The 17,363-nt window shown below is 37.7% G+C and overlaps 1 protein-coding gene across 4 annotated transcripts in view; it reads left to right on the top strand.

Moving 5' to 3' along the window:
- Nucleotides 1–40: 40 nt before the first annotated feature.
- The window catches only part of BTBD8 (BTB domain containing 8), a 116,955-nt gene continuing 99,632 nt past the window's right edge, over nucleotides 41–17,363 (top strand). For all 4 annotated transcript variants that reach the window (XM_042952806.1, XM_042952805.1, XM_042952803.1 and 1 more), the window contains exons 1-2: nucleotides 41–381; nucleotides 5,408–5,605. In XM_042952806.1, the coding sequence (XP_042808740.1) occupies nucleotides 233–381; nucleotides 5,408–5,605 (347 nt within the window). In that variant the 5' untranslated portion in view covers nucleotides 41–232. The remainder of the gene's footprint in view (nucleotides 382–5,407; nucleotides 5,606–17,363) is intronic.

Genomic DNA, 17,363 nt, shown 5'->3' on the forward strand with positions numbered 1-17,363 from the left:
CTGCGCACACCCTTACTGGGTCACGTGCAGGCGCCGGCCTCTGAGAATGCCCTAGAGAGCTGTCCGGCCGCTGTAGGGGACCGTGTGCAAACAGACCAGAGGCTTCAACCTTTCCCTGCGGGGCGGATTCGGGTAGGAGAGGAGCGTTGGGTCGGAAACGCCCCTTTCTTCCACAGCCGGGAATTGAGAGCCAATACTGGGCCTGCGGGGCGCCGCCGTACCTTTGTGGGACATGGCCCGCTGTGGGGAGGGGAGCGCGACGCCCGTGGTACTTCTGAGGTCCCCTGGAGTTTGCAGTAAGGGGTTGCAAAAGAAGGGGCCCTGTGAGCGGCGCCGACTGAAGGCGGTGATATCGGAGGAGCTCAGCCAGGATCTGCTCAGGTAGGAGGAGGCGGGAACCCTGGCTGCCTCAGTTGTTAAGGCATCCATCTCCGCCCCAGAAGCTGTGGCTCCTTCTCTGCCTCTCCATCCCTCCTCTACTCGTTCTCCTCGCCTCAGGCTTTTGAGGGACGTGTACCAGTCTCCTCACTACAGAGCCGTTGGCTCGCCCTAAAAAACCAGTCCCGAGCACCTCGGAGACTATGTAACAGATACAAAAAGGAAGCCAAAATTATCATCATAGTTACGTGCGGCACCAGTCTATGCCGAAATAACACGAGCAGGCTTAGTTCTTGAAAGACCTATCGCTAAGGTGGTGTTGGATCCAGGTTTCATGGTCCTGAAACGTACACTTAAAAACAAAATAAAACAAAAAAAACCTTAAACAGTTTAAGAAAAATGATAAAATCCGGTATGAAAATGAATATTTATTTAGATTAAGGAAAAATAGAACAATTAGTGTAGCCTCGGAGGTCACTTTCTTCTGAGCTCTCTTTAAACAGTTTACCAGAAATGCTTACATCAAAATACTTCCCGATTGCAACCCGGCTTCCACTCTCTGCCTAGAACACTCTACAGCTCCCAGCAACTCCCAGCTCCCATGAGGGCCCAAGCAAATGGTGGGTTGTTATGAACCTTAACTCAGGCTTTGGTGAATCCAGGTACTGACATCTCAGTTTATAAAGAAAATGAAGCTTAGGAATGTACCCTGGCCAATTGCCATTTCCACCGAAAGTGATTCCCGAGCTTCAGTGTGCAGCAGAATCACCTGGAGGACTTGTTAAAATTTAGATTTACTAGGTCCCAGACCCTAGTACTCATTCAGTTGGTCTGGGATAGAGCTTTTGCATTTCTAATGAGGTCCCAGGTGATGGTGATGCTGCTGGCTTAGGTTACACTTTAAGAACTACTGAACTAGAGTAAACATAATTACCACTAAATAACCAACTGTTGTGCAGCATTCTACATTTTTTTAAATTTTTTTTTAATTTTTATTAAAAAAAAATTTTTTTTTAACGTTTATTTATTTTTGAGACAGAGAGAGACCGAGCATGAACGGGGGAGGGTCAGAGAGAGGGAAACACAGAATCTGAAACAGGCTCCAGGCTCCTAGCTATCAGCACAGAGCCCGACACGGGGCTTGAACTCACCAACCACGAGATCATGACCTGAGCCGAAGTCGGCCGCCCAACCGACTGAGCCACCCAGGTGCCCCGCATTCTACATTTTAAAAAGTGCTTTCTGTTGCCCACACTTAAGGCTCCAGCAGCTATAAGCTGAGCTTTCTATAAAGTAAAAGAAAATTCCCTTTTAATTTGGGCCTGTCTGCCAAAGATGCTGCTTTGACTCCACCAGTGGGGGATTAATGTAATTGGTGGAAAAATGAAGTTGAAGTTGTTCCGTTTCTAGGGTGAATCTGTAAGGATGAGGCATTCCTTCCCTTTAGTGGCTTTATTCTCCTGGCTTAAGGTGTCAGGAATTTAAGGAAGATAACATGTCTATATAAAGAAAATGAAATTAAGGTATAGCAAGTGAACAATCTATGCTTATCCTAGGAATAATTAAGGATAGGACCCTGAACTCCCAAGTTCCTGTTACAGGCAAATAAAAATAGATGTAGCAGTTCTTTTGTTTGTTTGTTTAATTCTTTTTTTTTTTTTAAGTTTATTTATTTTGAGAGAGAGAGAGCGCGTGCGCATGCGAGAGCACAAGTAGGGGAGGGGCAGAGAGGAGAGACAAAATCCAAGCAGGCTCTATGCCGTCAGCCCTGGATGTTGGATTCCAACTCACAAACTGTGAGGTCATAACCTAAGTCGAGAGATCAAGAGTCAGACACTTAACTGATGGTGCCAACCAGGTGCCCCCCCCCCGACTTTTTAAACGAAAAACTTCATATGTACACCCAGCCACCTTAATTGCTGTGCCAAATTAATCTTTTTCAAGCACAGCAATATAATGGATTTATTCGGCAAATATTAATGAAGTATCTAGCACCCACCATGTACCTAGATTTGTACTAGGTCCTGAAGAATTAAAGATTAATAAGACATGGCTTTGGTGCTGTGCTTACACTCTAGTAAGAGAGATAATAGCCAAACAAAGGTGATGGGGACTGGGGTGAGTTTGGGGAAGGCTTTTTAAGGTGACATTTGAGTGATCTGTTGAGGATCTGTTGTTGTGCAGCAATTTCCTCATCTTCGTTCTCATTTCCCCCTACTTCCTCTTTTTCACAACTAATAAACTCCTCTTCTACACAACTAATAGATGATATTATATATCATCTATTCATAGATGATTCATAGATTCATCATAGATAAATATGAATTTGTCTATGTTTTAAGTCATTTGACTCCCCTTCAACTGTAACACAGAGTTAAACTCTTTGCCTCTTATTTATCTGCAGCTTCATTTGTCACTTCTCAGACCCTCAGTACTCTCTGCTGACCAGTTTGTAACTCCATACTCACACATACCTTAGCAAGGAATGTGGAGCCAAGAACTCTCTGTGACCTTGCCTTGTTCCCCTGACCAACTCTTACTTGATCTTTAAAATGCTTTTTTTTTTTTTTTGTCCTCTGTAAGGTCTTCTTTCATGTCTGTCTTTGAAAAAAATTTACTGGGGTGCCTGGGTGGCTCAGTCGGTTAAGCGCCCGACTTCAACTCAGGTCATGATTTCGCGGTCTGTGAGTTCAAGCCCCACATCAGGCTCTGTGCCGACAGCTCAGAGCCTGGAGCCTGTTTCAGATTCTGTGTCTCCCTCTCTCTCTGACCCTCACCTGTTCATGCTGTGTCGCTCTCTGTCTCAAAAATAAATAAACGTTAAAAAAAAATTTAGAAAAAAATTTATTTATTTGTGTTACTGAATATATCACACTCTGTAGTTTTCAGACCTGTCTTCCCTGCTATTCAATAAAATTCTTGAGTGCACATATGATGTTTTAGTCATTATCTGTCCACAGTGCTTGGTACATAGTACATGTTCAGGAAATTTTTAGTGATCATCAGCAGTCCAAAACGCACTAGATAAGTTAATGCATAGTTGGCAGAGAAATGACATAGGAAGAAGCTGGGCCTTGACATGGTTGAAGCTTTGTTCCAACCTGTCCTTCCTCTAGACTTTGCTATTAGATGAGCCAATAAACCCCCTTTAATGGTTAAGCCAGTCTGAGTCAGATAATTCTGTTACTTTTAACACACAATATATACTTGTAACTGATATGGTTTTATAAAAAAAAAGCACTATATTTTCATATTAACAATTTTTAAACACATTAAATTTTTTAATTTAACAAATACTTATGAGCATATATTATGAAAAAGGCAGATATCCTAGTGATGGTTATATGGCTACTAGCTGCATTGTTTCCTTATTCACTTGAGGATGAGTGTAGGATGGAGAGAAGGTGGGTGGGAGGAAGGAACAAATTGAGTATTTGTACAATTTTTTTAATTAATGTTTGAGAGACAAATACATTTTCGCCTAACTTTATTATTTTTTTAATTAAAAAATTTTTTTTAACATTTATTCATTTTCAAGAGACAGAGAGAGACAGAGTGTGAGTGGGGGGAGGGTCAGAGAGAGAGAGAGAGGGAGACACAGAATCCAAGCAGTCTCCAGGCTCCGAGCTGTCAGCACAGAGCCTGACACGGGGCCGGAACTCAAGAGCCACAAGACCATGACCTGAGCCAAAGTCAGATGCCCAACTGACTGAGCCACCCAGGTGCCCCTATTTTTGCATAACTTTAAAAACCACTTATGAAAATGATATATTGATGAAAATATTGTCTAAAATGCTTCTGTCTGCTCATTGTTTCCAAGGTTCTGAAAGTTGTGCTCTGAAGCATTTGTTTTGTTTAGGGTAAAATACAACAAAATTCAACAAGCAGATACTGAGCTCTACATACTAAATATACAGTTTTTGCCTTTGGGGAGTTTATCGTCTAGTAGAGAGAAAGACACGTACAAATAATGATGCAGTGACAAGTGCTATAATAGAGGTATGCACCAAGTGTGTTGGAATCAGAGGAAGGAGCCATTAACTTGGTCTTGGAGGAATGTGAGTGAGTGTCAGTGGTAACATTCGAAGCTTTCACTGTAATGGATATCTATATCCATTACTTGTACCTCCTATAGTGTACTGGTGTGATTGCCAGTTATATCCTGCAATACAGAAATCCCCTGAGAATACATACCTTGCTGAGCATAATGATACAGTAATAGGAAGTATTAGTATTTAGAGTAGAAATGTATAGTTTTCACAGGGACAAAAGATTATGACAGTATTATGATGCTGATTTCTGTTCTTCCATCACTTGACATGTAATCAGTGGGCTTTACAACAACTATGTCTGTGTGTTAATAAAGGGATTTCAGTGGGTTACTCCAGGAGCCCATTTTAATAATAGGTTAGAGCATGGTTCTATTTGTGTGAGGAAAAAAATGGAAAAGGGCTTAAATGTCACATTCTTGATGGCCAAGCCTGCCTTTTCAGACTTCGTATTTAACAATAGTTGGAACAAAATGTACCAGTGTCTAATCTGGATTGTCTATTGTTATATTTGGTTTGCATGTGTTGTTGACATTTTACTTTCTTTGCTTCTTTTAGTAAGATTTTTAAAAATTGATTCTTTTCAATAGTCAATGACAATACTACTTTGTGTTCTTTTTCTGAAATAAGTCTAAAGTAGGTACATTTTTAAGGAAAATCAACATAAATAGCAGGAGATAAATTTTATTATTACCAGAAAGAATTAAAAAGAAATTTTCTAAAAGTCCTATTGTTTTTGGTATAATTACCTTTGTTTTCACTATAAATTTCAGAAAATTAGATTCAAAGCTAATATTAAACGGTGTTCTTTGGAATGAACTAAGAACAAACTCCTTTTCATGTTAACCTATTTTTATTGTGTTACTTATCTCTGTAATTTTTAGTTTGAGTTATTTTTAAAAGTTATTTTATAAAAATGCGTATGTTATATATTTCTGAGTATCACTAATTAAACTATGGTTTCTTTTTATTCATTACAGGCTCCTAACGGAAGAAATCCATACAGATGTTATTTTCTCCATAGGTTATACTTTGTTCAAAGCACACAAAGCAGTCCTTTTAGCAAGGGTTCCTGACTTCTATTTTCATACTATTGGACAGACATCAGATAATTTAACAAATCATGAGCCTGTTGTTGTAGAGAACTTTGAAACTTCAGAATTTAGAACATTTTTACAGTAAGTGCTTTCTTTATCTTTTTTCTCTTATATTTAAGTCTAATATATAATTGTTTATCTTGTAAACATATTTCATATCTGTTTTATAACCTAAGAAAAATCCATTCATTTAAATTCCAAATTATCTTAGTAATTAGTATTAGTAGAGGCTAAGTATTAGTATTAGAGTATTAGAGCCTTAGTATTAGAAAAGACTAAGTACTAATTTGAGATCGAGCCTGAAAGAGGAGAAATGGTGTGTTCTCTGGTAATTCAAGTGAGTTACTCCTTGCCAGGGTTTTTGGACAGTGGCTCTATTGACATTTTGGGTTGGGTAATTCTCTTGTGGGGGCTGTGCTGTGCAGTTTAGGATGTTTAGCAGCATCCCTGTCCTCTGGCCCCTGGATGCCAGTAGCACCCTTCCTGAGTTCCCTCTATCCCCAAGTTGTGAGAACCAAAATGCCTGCCAGACATCACTGAATGTCCTCTTGAGGGTGGAATTATCCCCCTATTGAGAACCATTGCTATATATTCTTATAATATATAAATTTATATATATTTATATAACCATTTATATATATGTCTATTTGATTTTTTTTAATGTTTATTTTTGAGAGAGAGAGAGGGAGACAGAGTGTGAGAGGGGGAGGGGCAGAGAGAGAGGGAGACTCAGAATCTGAAGCAGGCTCCAGGCTCTGAGCTGTCAGCATAGAGCTCGACACGGGGCTTGAATTCATGAGTTGTGAAATCATGACCTGAGCTGAAGTCAGACACTTAACCAACTGAGCCACCCAAGTTCCCCTACTGACTTCTGTATTATTGGTATGCAAAGCTTTAAATGGATTATGTTTGTAAAAATATGAGATCATAACCTTTTATTCTTTTTTTTTTTTAATGTTTATTTTTGAGAGAGAGAGAGACAGACAGAACGTGAGCAAGGGAGGAGCAGAGAGGGAGATACAGAATCTTAAGCAGGCTCCAGGCTCCAGGCTCTGAGCTGTCAGTGGGGCTTGTACTCATGAACCGCGAAATCATGACCTGAGCCGAACTTGGGTGCTTAACCGACTGAGCCACCCAGGCTCCCCATAACTGTTTATTCTTATGGCTTGTGCATGGTCAAAATTTTTGAAAATAGAATGTCCATTGAACTGATTTGTAATTTTGGGGACTTGTGTTTGCTAAACTTAGAGATTTCATCAGCTAAATAATGGGAGAAATTAGTTTAATCCCCATTCTAATTGAATAGAATTTCATTTTAATGCCTTATTATTTTATGCTCATATGTGTGATTATTTGACATTCATTTTTGCTAAATGTATCCAGGAGAGAAGTATTTTCTAATGTAGTTCCTCAAAATTATATCTCTTAGTCTTCATGACATTTAAATGACATGGACTCTAAGGCTAGAATGCCTGAGTTCAAATTCTCTACTCTGCCATTTGGTAGCTGTGTGCCTCAAACTTAATCCCTCTGTGCCTGGAATTTTCTCAGATGTAAAATGTCTGGGCCGTAATTAGCACCATAAAAATTCACTAAGTTTTTTATGTTTTTAAATCTTAAAGTGTTTGTTTGTATTTCATTTCAGTTTTTTAAATCCTGCCCTCCCATTTCTTCCCTTTTTCTAATATATGGAAGTTGGGTATTGTTCTAAATGATATTTTAGTGGTTTTCTGTCACACCACCCCTCACATATACTTATTCAGCAGGTGTTTATTGTGCCCGGTTATGGGCAGGGCTCTGTGTAAAGGGCTATGTATGTACTGGTTAGTAGGTTCTTGATTTGAGTGCTTAATGATGACAAGTAAATGTGGAACTAAGTTTAAAGCCAATACTGGCAATGACATCATTGTATTGTACTACAAATTTGTCAATTACCAGTTTTTAAGAATATCTTTATTGGGATATAATTCACATACCACAGATATAATCCACCTATTTAAAGTGTAAAATTCGGTGGTTTTAGTATTCACACAGAGTTGTACAGTCATATCCATGATTTAGAGTGTTTTCAACATCCCCAAAAGAAACCCCATAGCCATGAGGTATCACTGTCCATTCCCTCACCCGCCTGCCCGAGGCACCACTAATCTACTTTTTGTGTCTGTGGATTTGCCTATTCTGGACTTCTCACAGATATAGAATCATAAAATTTGTGGGGTTTTGTGACTAGATTATTTCACTAACCATGATGTTTTCAAGTTTCAGCTTAGTTGCATGAATCACTACCTCACTTTTTTTAATTGCCAAATAATACTCCATTGTATGCCTCTACCATGTTTTGTTTATCCATTTATCAGTTGGTGAATACTTATATTCTACTTTGGGACTATTATGACTAATGCTGCAGTGAACATTTGTATGCCAATTTTTGTGTGAACCTGTTTTCATTTCTCTTAGGTATATACCTAGGAGTGGAATTATAGGTCATATGGCAGCCCTGTTTAACTTTTTGAGGAACTGCTAGATTCTTTTCCTAAAGAGGCCGTACTGTTTTACATCGCAACTGGCAATGTGGAGGATTGCAGTTTCTCCACATCCTTGTAACACATATTATCTTCTTTTTTATTATAAACGTCCTAGGGAACATTAAGTGGTACCTCATATTCATTTGTATATCCCTGATGGCTAATGATGTTGGCATATTTGTGTTTGTTTGCCATATTATATGTTCTTTAGAGAACTGTCTGTTCACATCCTTTGTCCATTTTTTTCAACGGGTTATTTGTCTGTATTATTGAATTATAAGCATTCTTTATATATTCTGGCTATTAGGCTCTTATCAGACACATGACTTGCAGACATTTTCTCCCATTGTTTTGGTTTTTTTACTTTCTTCATGGTGTCATCTGCAACACAGAAGTTTTGGATTTTATTTATTTTATTTATTTTTATTTATTTTTTGTTTTGGATTTTAATATAGCCTAGTTTATCTAATTTTTTGTTTGTCACTTGTGCTTTTGGTATGTTATAAATGAGAAACCATTGCCTAATCCAGGGTTACAAAGATTTATTCTTATATTTTCTTCTAAGAATTTTATGGTTTTATGCTTTTAGCTCTTACATTAGTTCTGTGATCCATTTTGAGTTAATTTTTGTGTATAATGTAAAGAAGGGGTCCAAATTCATTCCTTTGTGTGTGGATATCTAGTTCCAGCACCATTTTTAAAGAGACTATTTTTTCCCTAATAGATTGTCTATGTACTCTCGTTGAAAATCACTTGCCCACTGCTATGGACTGAATTGTTTCCCCTCAAATTCATATATTGAAACCCTAACCACCAAGGTGATGGTGTTTGGAGATTGTGCTTTTGGGAGGTAATTGGATTTAGGTGAGGTCATGAAGGTCCCACCTCAAGACTGTAGTAGTGCCCTTAAAAGAAGAGATCCCAGAGAGCTTGTTTTCTCTCTGTACCGTGTGAGAACACAGTAAGAAGGCGACTGTCTACAAGCTATGAGGGGAATTCTTACTGGAATCCAACCATGGTGGCTCCCTCATCTTGCATTTTCAGCCACCAGAACTGTGAGAAATAAATTTGTGTTGTTTAAGTCAATCTGGCTCCTAAACCATAAGCCATTACCATATTTTGTCATGGTAGCCCGAGCTAATAAAACACATGTAAATGTTAGGGTTTATTTCTGGTCTCTTGATTCATTCTATTGGTCTGTATGTCTGTTCTTAATGTCAGTTTGACTTTTGTGAGAAATCGAAGTTGGATTTTTTGTGTTTTTATGTCCTGGATCCTAAGTGTTTTTTGATGCTAGTCTTTATTTGCTGACATACATTTTGCCTGTGATCCAAATCATATTGACTTTAGTGTAGAAAATTCTTTTTGGGTAATTAAATTTTAAGTGTATTTGTGTGATTTGGCTTACTTTTTTTCTTTTTATGCTCTGACATGCTTGAATGATCTGATTTTTTATTATTTCAGTGTTTCTTATATGAAACTCCTATAAGCATAAATGGAAAATTGCCTAACCTTGACTCACCCTGTGTGTAAGAATAGTATGACATAATTTAAACAGATACTTTAAGTGCAGTTTAAAAAATCATTATCATTTTTTAACATAGATCATAGGCTCATCATTGAGTTTCGACTATCAGTTTTAAAATGTATACTTTTTTTGTTCTAGTATGTGGTATAGTGGTATTGTCATAAGAGCAGGCTCTGTAGTCAAGCCAGGTATACCACTTCTAACTGTGTGAACTTTGACTAATCACTTACTGTTAGTTTCCTCATCTGAAAAATGGACATAACAATATCTACCTCAGAGTGTTATTGTGAGGGTTAAATGAGATGCTTATAAAGCACTTAGCATAGTGGTTTGGCATGTAGTAAGCACTGAATATATTTTAATAAGTGTTTATAGTAGTTGGCCCTATGACATGATACATTTCTTATGTGTAAGTTTATTATTTTATTCTTTTTTTAAAAAAATGCATCCAGCATGGGGCCTAAAATCACAATCCCTAGGTCGAGAGTTGCGTGCGCTACTGACTGTGCCAGCCAGGCGCCCCTTGAGTGTATGTTTAAATGAGATGCATGGGATCTGTTAAATTTTTATATATCGAGAAAGGAGGAAAGTACATCAATGTTTTCCTGTATTTATTGTCATTGGAAGTGATAGACAAAAAGATTGAGAGACAGCATGGGTAGAGTGGAGGAGGCACCGGACTTGGCAGCAAAGCAGAGATCTGCCTTTGGGCTGTGCATTATCTTATGTTATGATTTCTTTGAGCCTTAGTTTTCTCATATTTAGAACAAGGAGGTTGGAGTAGATGGCTTTGTGCTTCACAGCACTTCTCAGCCCTCTCTATTTTAAGCACTTAATCACATTTTGTTTTGTATTAGGTTAGTCATATATGTCTGTGGTTATGTAAGCTCCTTGAAATTAGATCATCTCATGGATGTGAACATGCTCAGTGGTATTTTGTATAGTATTTTGCACATAGAAAATGCTTGTGATGTACCCCTTCCATTTTTTTTTTTTTAGCAGATTGCATTGGAATTTCTCTATATTAATTAAAGTGTAAGGAGAGGATTATAATTTAAAATATTGAGATTAGTTTTTTTTAGTAAAACTTCTGAAAAATAATCTTTAAAATTTTTACTTATGAAATTCAGTCCTTATTAGTGACTTTATCGCACATTCTTTCTTTTTAGATAACCAATAAAATTTTTGAAGTATTGTTATGTTGCTACTCATTGTAGAGTCCTTTGGTATTATACACTTTAGAGTGGGAAATGCAGCCTTTGAAATATGGTTTTATATACAGTGGCATCATATGTGGTTCAAACAATTGGCAGTGGAACATAGTTCTTGCTTCATGACCTCATGGTTAAAATTCAACTTAGTGTCATAAAAATCTTTGATTTCCCAAGACTTACCCTGTTATAGTTGTCAGAGTGTATATATGTTTGTGTGTGTGCATGTGTGTGTGAGGAAAAAAAGAGGAAAGACCTTTCTTTTTTCACACTTCCAACTGTTTATTCCATTGTTTTTTTTTTTTTTTTCAAAGAGGCATGACCTTTGAATTTTCAGTTTACCATCAATAACTGGGGGATGCTAAGATAACTTGTCAGTAAGGTAAACACATAGAATAGCACAGAAGAAAACACTGTATTTCCTCTGCAGCTTTTCCAGGTAGTGGTTATTTTCTCTCTCATATTTCTTATACTAGTAGGGCTGGAAGTGGGTGGGATAGGTGTTTTGTTGTATTACCCATATTTAACTATATTTTCTGTATTATTGATGTTCTGACATCTGCGGCCTCACTGGGGAGAGATTACTCCTCCCAGGGTTAGGTAATTCCTGTGAGCACACCAAGTAATCCTGAATCCATTTCAACACCTACCTCCTTTATCTGATTCTTATATTCCAAAAGGCAATATTCCTCTGCCCTAATCTTCCCAGGGCAAAGTATCAGAAAACGAAAGGTCACCCTTATAGCCCAGAGCCCCCCATCCTCCCCACCCCCAATTCCGATTATTCAAACTATCTAATGTTAAGCTCCTTCAGCTGCTTATCTTATGTCACCCATGCCTTCCCTCAGAAAACAAAAGAAAAGGGTTCTGCCTATGCCTTTACATCTCCCTCCTTCAGCCTCCAGACCAACCCTATTGCTTCTCCATGTGGCCATTCCTGGTTGGGGTGTGTCTCTCTCTGCTTGGGGATTATAAATTACAAACTATTTTTTCAATGGCATGCATTTCCTAATCATCTGGCCTCAGCATACCTGAATAAAGCCAATTCCCAGGTGCATTTTAAAGCACTTGAATACTTAATTGCTACCTTTATATCTTTCTCTCTCCCATCTTCCTAAACTGCTTTTCTTTGAATCTCATCTTGGCAGTCTATATCACTAGTCGGTCATCTATAGACACCCCCCCAAGTCAGTCTTCCTCATTTCTTCTTTTTTCTTACTTAAAAAAAATATGTTAATAATTTTTAATTTTAATTCTAGTATATTTAACATACAGTAGTATATAAGTTTCAGGTGTACAATACAGTGATTCAGCAATTCTATACAATACTCAGTGTTCATCATGATAGGTGTACTCTTACTCCCCTTCACATATTTCACCCATTCCTTCACCCACCTCCCCTCTGCTAACCATCTGTTTGTTCTCTATAGTTGAATCTGCTTTTTGGTTTGTCTCTTTTTTGTTTTGTTTCTTAATTTCCACATATGAGTGAAATCATGGTATTTGTCTTTCTCTGGCAGACTTACTTCCCTTAGCATTCTATCTTCTAGATCCATCCATGTCATTGCAGCTGGCAAGATTTCATTCTTTTTTTATGGCTGAGTAATATTTCATTATATATATATACCACATCTTCTTTATCCATTCATTTATTGATGGACACTTGGGTTGCTTCCATAATTTGGCTCTTGTAAATAATGCTACAGTTAACATATGAGTGCATATAATCTTTTCCAATTAGTGTTTTTGTATTCTTTGGGTAAATACCCAGTAGTGGAATTACTGGATCATTTAGTAATTCTATTTTTAATTTTTTGAGGAACCTTGATACTCTTTTCCACAGTGGCTGTACCAGTTTGTGTTCCTACCAACAATGCACGAGGGTTCCTTTTTCTCTATATCCTCGCCAACACTTGTTTCTTGTGTTTTTGATTATAGCCATTCTGACAGTTGTGAGGTGATAGCTAATTAATGGTTTTGATTTGCATTTCCCTGATGATGAGTGCAATTGACTATCTTTTCATATGTTGGTCATCTGTCGGTCTTCTTTGGAAAAATGTCTACTCAGTTCCTCTGCCCATTTTTTGGTTTTAATTTTTTTTTACGTTTATTTATTTTTGAGAGAGAGGGAGGGACAGAGCGTGAGCAGGGGAGGGGCAGAGAGACAGGGAGACATAGAATCTGAAGCAGGCTCCAGGCTCCGAGCTGTCAGCACAGAGTCCAACGTGGGACTCGAACTCACGAACTGCAAGGTCATGACCTGAGCTGAAGTTAGACGGTCAGCTGACTGAGCCACCCAGGCGCCCCTCCTCTGTCCATTTTTTAATGGGATTATTTGTTTTTTTGGTGTTGAGTTTGTGTATACACACACATATACATACATATACATAGTTATACATATATACATATGTATATATGCACTTTTTTTTTTTGAGAGAGAGCGCACAAATAGGGGAGGGGGCAGAGGGAGAGAAACAATTCTTAGCAGGCTCCACACTTGGTGCAGACCCTCATGCAGGGCTTGATCCCGTGACCCTGGGATCACAACCTGAGCTGAAATCAAGAATTGGACATTCAGTTGAGCCACCCACGTGCCCCAATGAGCATGGAATATATTTCCATTTCATTGTGTTATCTTCAGTTTCTTTCATCGATGTTTTATAGTTTTTAGTGTACAGGTCTTTCACCACCTTGGATAAGTTTATTCCTAGGTATTTTATTATTTTGGGTACAATTGTAAATTGGATTGTTTTCTTAATTTCTCTTTCTGCTGCTTCATTATTAGTGTATAGAAATGCAACAGATTTCTGTACACTGATTTTGTATCCTGCTACTTTACTGAATTCATTTATTAGTTAGTAGTTTTTTGGTGGAGCCTTTCGGGTTTTCTATATAGAGTATCATGTCATCTGCAAATATTGAAAGTTTGACTTCTTCCTTGCCAGTTTGGATGCCTTTTCTTTTTGTTGTCTGATAGCTGAGGCTAGGACTTCCAGAACTATGTTAAGTAGCAGTGGTGAGAATGTATATCCCTGTCTTGTTCCTGACCATAGAGGAAAAGCTCTCAGTTTTTTCCCATTGAGGTTGATGTTAGTTGTGAATTTTTCATATATGGCCTTTATTATGTTGAGGTAATGTTCCCTCTGTTCCTACTTTGTTGAGGGTTTTTATTGTGAATGGATGTTGTATTTTTTTAAATGCTTTTTCTGCATCTATTCAAATGATCAAATGTTTTTTATTTTTTCTCATGTTGATGTGATGTATCATGTTGATTGAGTTGCAAGAATAAATCCCTCTTGATCATGATGAATAATTTTTTAATGCATTGTTGAATTTGGTTTGCTTGTATTTTGTTAAGGACTTTTGCGTCTATGTTAATCATATTGACCTATAGTTTTTCTTTTCTTGTGTCTTTATCTGGTTTTTGTATCAGGGTAATGTTAGCCTCATAGAATGAATTTGGAAGTTTTCCTTTCTCTTCTGTTTTTTGGAAATGTTTGAGAAGAACAGGTATTAACTGTTCTTTAAATGTTTGGTAGAATTCCCCTGTAAAGCCATCTGATCCTGGACTTTTGTTTGTGGGGTTTTTTTTTTGATTACTGGTTTAATTTCATAGCTGGTAATTGGTCTGTTCAAATTTTTGGAGTCACCTGATTCAGTTTTGGGTGGTTGTATGTTTCTAGGAATTTATCCATTTCTTCTAGACTGTTCAGTTTGTTGACATATAATTTTTCATAATATTCTCTTAAAAGGTTGTATTTCTTTGGTGTTGGTTGTTATTACTCCTCTTTCATTTGTGATTTTGAGTTCTCTCTCTCTCTTTTTATGAATCTGGCTAGAGGTATCACTTTTGTTGATCTTTTCAGAGAACCAGCTCCAGGTTCCATTGATATATTCTATTGTTTGTTTTTGTTCCTATATCATTTTTTCTGCTCTGATCTTTACTATTTTCTTCTACTGTTTCTGAGTTCTGTTTCTTCTTTTTCTAGCTCCTTTTAGGTGGAAGGTTAGGTTGTTTATTTGAGATTTCTTGCTTCTTGACTGTAGGCCTAAATTGCTATAAAGTTGCCTCTTAGGGCATTTTTGCTGCATCCCAAAGATTTTGGACCATCATGTTTTCATTTGACTTCATTTTATTTCCTCTTTGGTTTCCGGTTAACCCATTCAATTGTTTAGTAGTATGTTATTTAATCTCCGTATATTTGTGTTCTTTCCATATTTTTTCTTATGGTTGATGGTTAGTTTTATAGCATTGTGATTGGAAAAGATACTTGGTATGACTTTGATCTTTTTGAATTTGTTGAGGCTTATTTTGTGACCTAATATATGATCTGTTCTGGAGAATGTTCCATTAGCATTTGAAAAGAGTGTGTATTCTGCTGTTTTAGGATACAATGTTCTGAATATATCTGTTAGATCCATCTGGTCTAATGTGTCATTCAAAGCTACTGTTCCTGTGTTGATTGTGTTTGGATGATCAGCCCATTGATGTAAGTGGGGAATTCAAGTCGCCTACTTTTATTATATTACCATGGATTATTACTTCCTTTATGTTTGTTATTAACTGTGTTATGTATTTGGGTACATAAATATGTACAATTATTATATCTTGTTGGATTGTTCCCTTTGTGATTATATAGTGTTTTTCTTTGTCTCTTGTTACAGTCTTTGTTTTAATGTTTATTTTGTCCATGGTAAGTATTACGCTCCTGGCATTCTTTTCACTTCCATTTGCATGATAAATGCTTTTCCATCCCTTCACTTTCAATCTGCATGTGTCTTTAGGTCTGAAATGAGCCTCTCGTAGACAGCACATAGATGGGTCCTGCTTTTTTAAAAACTTGTTTTTAATTTGAGAGAGAGAGAGAGAGAGAGAGCGAGCATGAGCAGGGGAGAGGGACAAAGGGGCAGAGAGAGAATCCCAAGCAGGTTCCATACTCATCATGGAGCCCAATGTGGAGCTCGATCCTATGACCCTGAGATCATGACCTGAGCCAAAATCAAATCAGATACTTAACCACCTGGTCACCCAGGTGCCCTGGGTCTTGCTTTTTTTATTATTATTATTATTTCCATCACCCTATGTCTTTTGATTGGAGTGTTTAGTCCATTTACATTCAAAGTAATTATTGATAAGCATGGACTTATTGCCATTTTGTTGCTTGTTATGGCTGTTTTTGTAGTTCTTTATGTTTCTTTCTTACTCTCCTCTCATGGTTTGCTGGCTTTCTTTAGTGATATACTTGGATTCCTTTCTCTTTATTTTTTGCATATCTATTACTGGTTTTTGATTTGTGTTTACCATGAGGTTTATATATGGCATCTTACACATATAGCAGTGCACACCCGTTGCATCCTTTTCACACCCATGGCATCCCTCCCTCCCAAGGACAGTCCCAAGAACTGTTTGCCTCCTGACAGCATCTCCACCCTTCCTACCCTTTTGGATGTGGCCTCTTCTCTACATTTAGCTGTGGAGAGTCTGTCCTGCCAGTCTTGAGTTCGTTTCCTGGGTTATTTCCACTGATGTGGGTGTTATTTAGTTATATCATGGGAGAAGGTGAGTTTAGGATCCTCCTACTCCACCATCTTTCCCAGAAGTCAGTCCTCCTCATTTCTCAAAGAAATTCTTGTCAATTTCTCTGGTAATGTAATTCTTGGTTATTACAGTTGTCACACAGGTATTGTTTCCAGTATGTGCCTCTTGATTCTTTTAATTCTTGTCTTCCAATAATCCTGTTCTCTACATGACCTCACTACCATGTCAAATCCTAAGTCGTAATGTTACCAATAACTGCAGCCCTTCGTAATCTTGATTCCAAGCATCTCAACCTCTGACTTCTACCTATCTTTCTAGCTTACTCCTTTAAAACTCCCAACTCTAATGATTTATGGCTTCATCAGGGCCTGCAATGACTTTTACCACACTTTTATTGTCTCTTATCTTCTCATGTCCTCAGTTCTATCCTTACTTAGCTTAAATTTCTTTGTCATTATATCACTTCCTTTACATATAGCCTCTCTTCCCTTGTCCCCTCTGAATTTGTCTTATTTGCAAGTCAAAATCCCAAACCTTAAATCCAGCTCTTTGACTTTTCCACTCCTGCATCCACACACTTGAATGGCTGGAGAAAAACACATGCTAATTGGTCTCACTTTTTTTTTATATATATGTAATTTATTGTCAAATTGGTTTCCATACAACAACGAGTACTCATCCCAACATGTGCCTTCCTCAATTCCCATCACCCACTTTCCCCTCTCCCCCAGCCCCCCCCCCCCCCATCAACCCTCAGTTTGTTCTCAGTATTTAAGGGTCTCTTATGGTTTGCCTCCTTCCCTCTCTGTAACTTTTCCCCCCTCCCCCTCCCCCCTGGTCTTTTGTTGAGTTTCTCAGGATCCACGTATGAGTGAAAACATATGGTATCTGTCTTTCTCTGCCTGACTTATTTCACTTAGCATAACACTCTCCATTTCCATCCATGTTGCTACAAATGGCCAGATTTCATTCTTTCTCATTGCCAAGTAGTACTCCATTGTATATATAAACCACATCTTCTTTATCCATTCATCAG

The sequence above is a fragment of the Panthera leo genome, chromosome C1 (genome assembly GCF_018350215.1).
Source record: "Panthera leo isolate Ple1 chromosome C1, P.leo_Ple1_pat1.1, whole genome shotgun sequence".
Taxonomy (NCBI): domain Eukaryota; kingdom Metazoa; phylum Chordata; class Mammalia; order Carnivora; family Felidae; genus Panthera; species Panthera leo.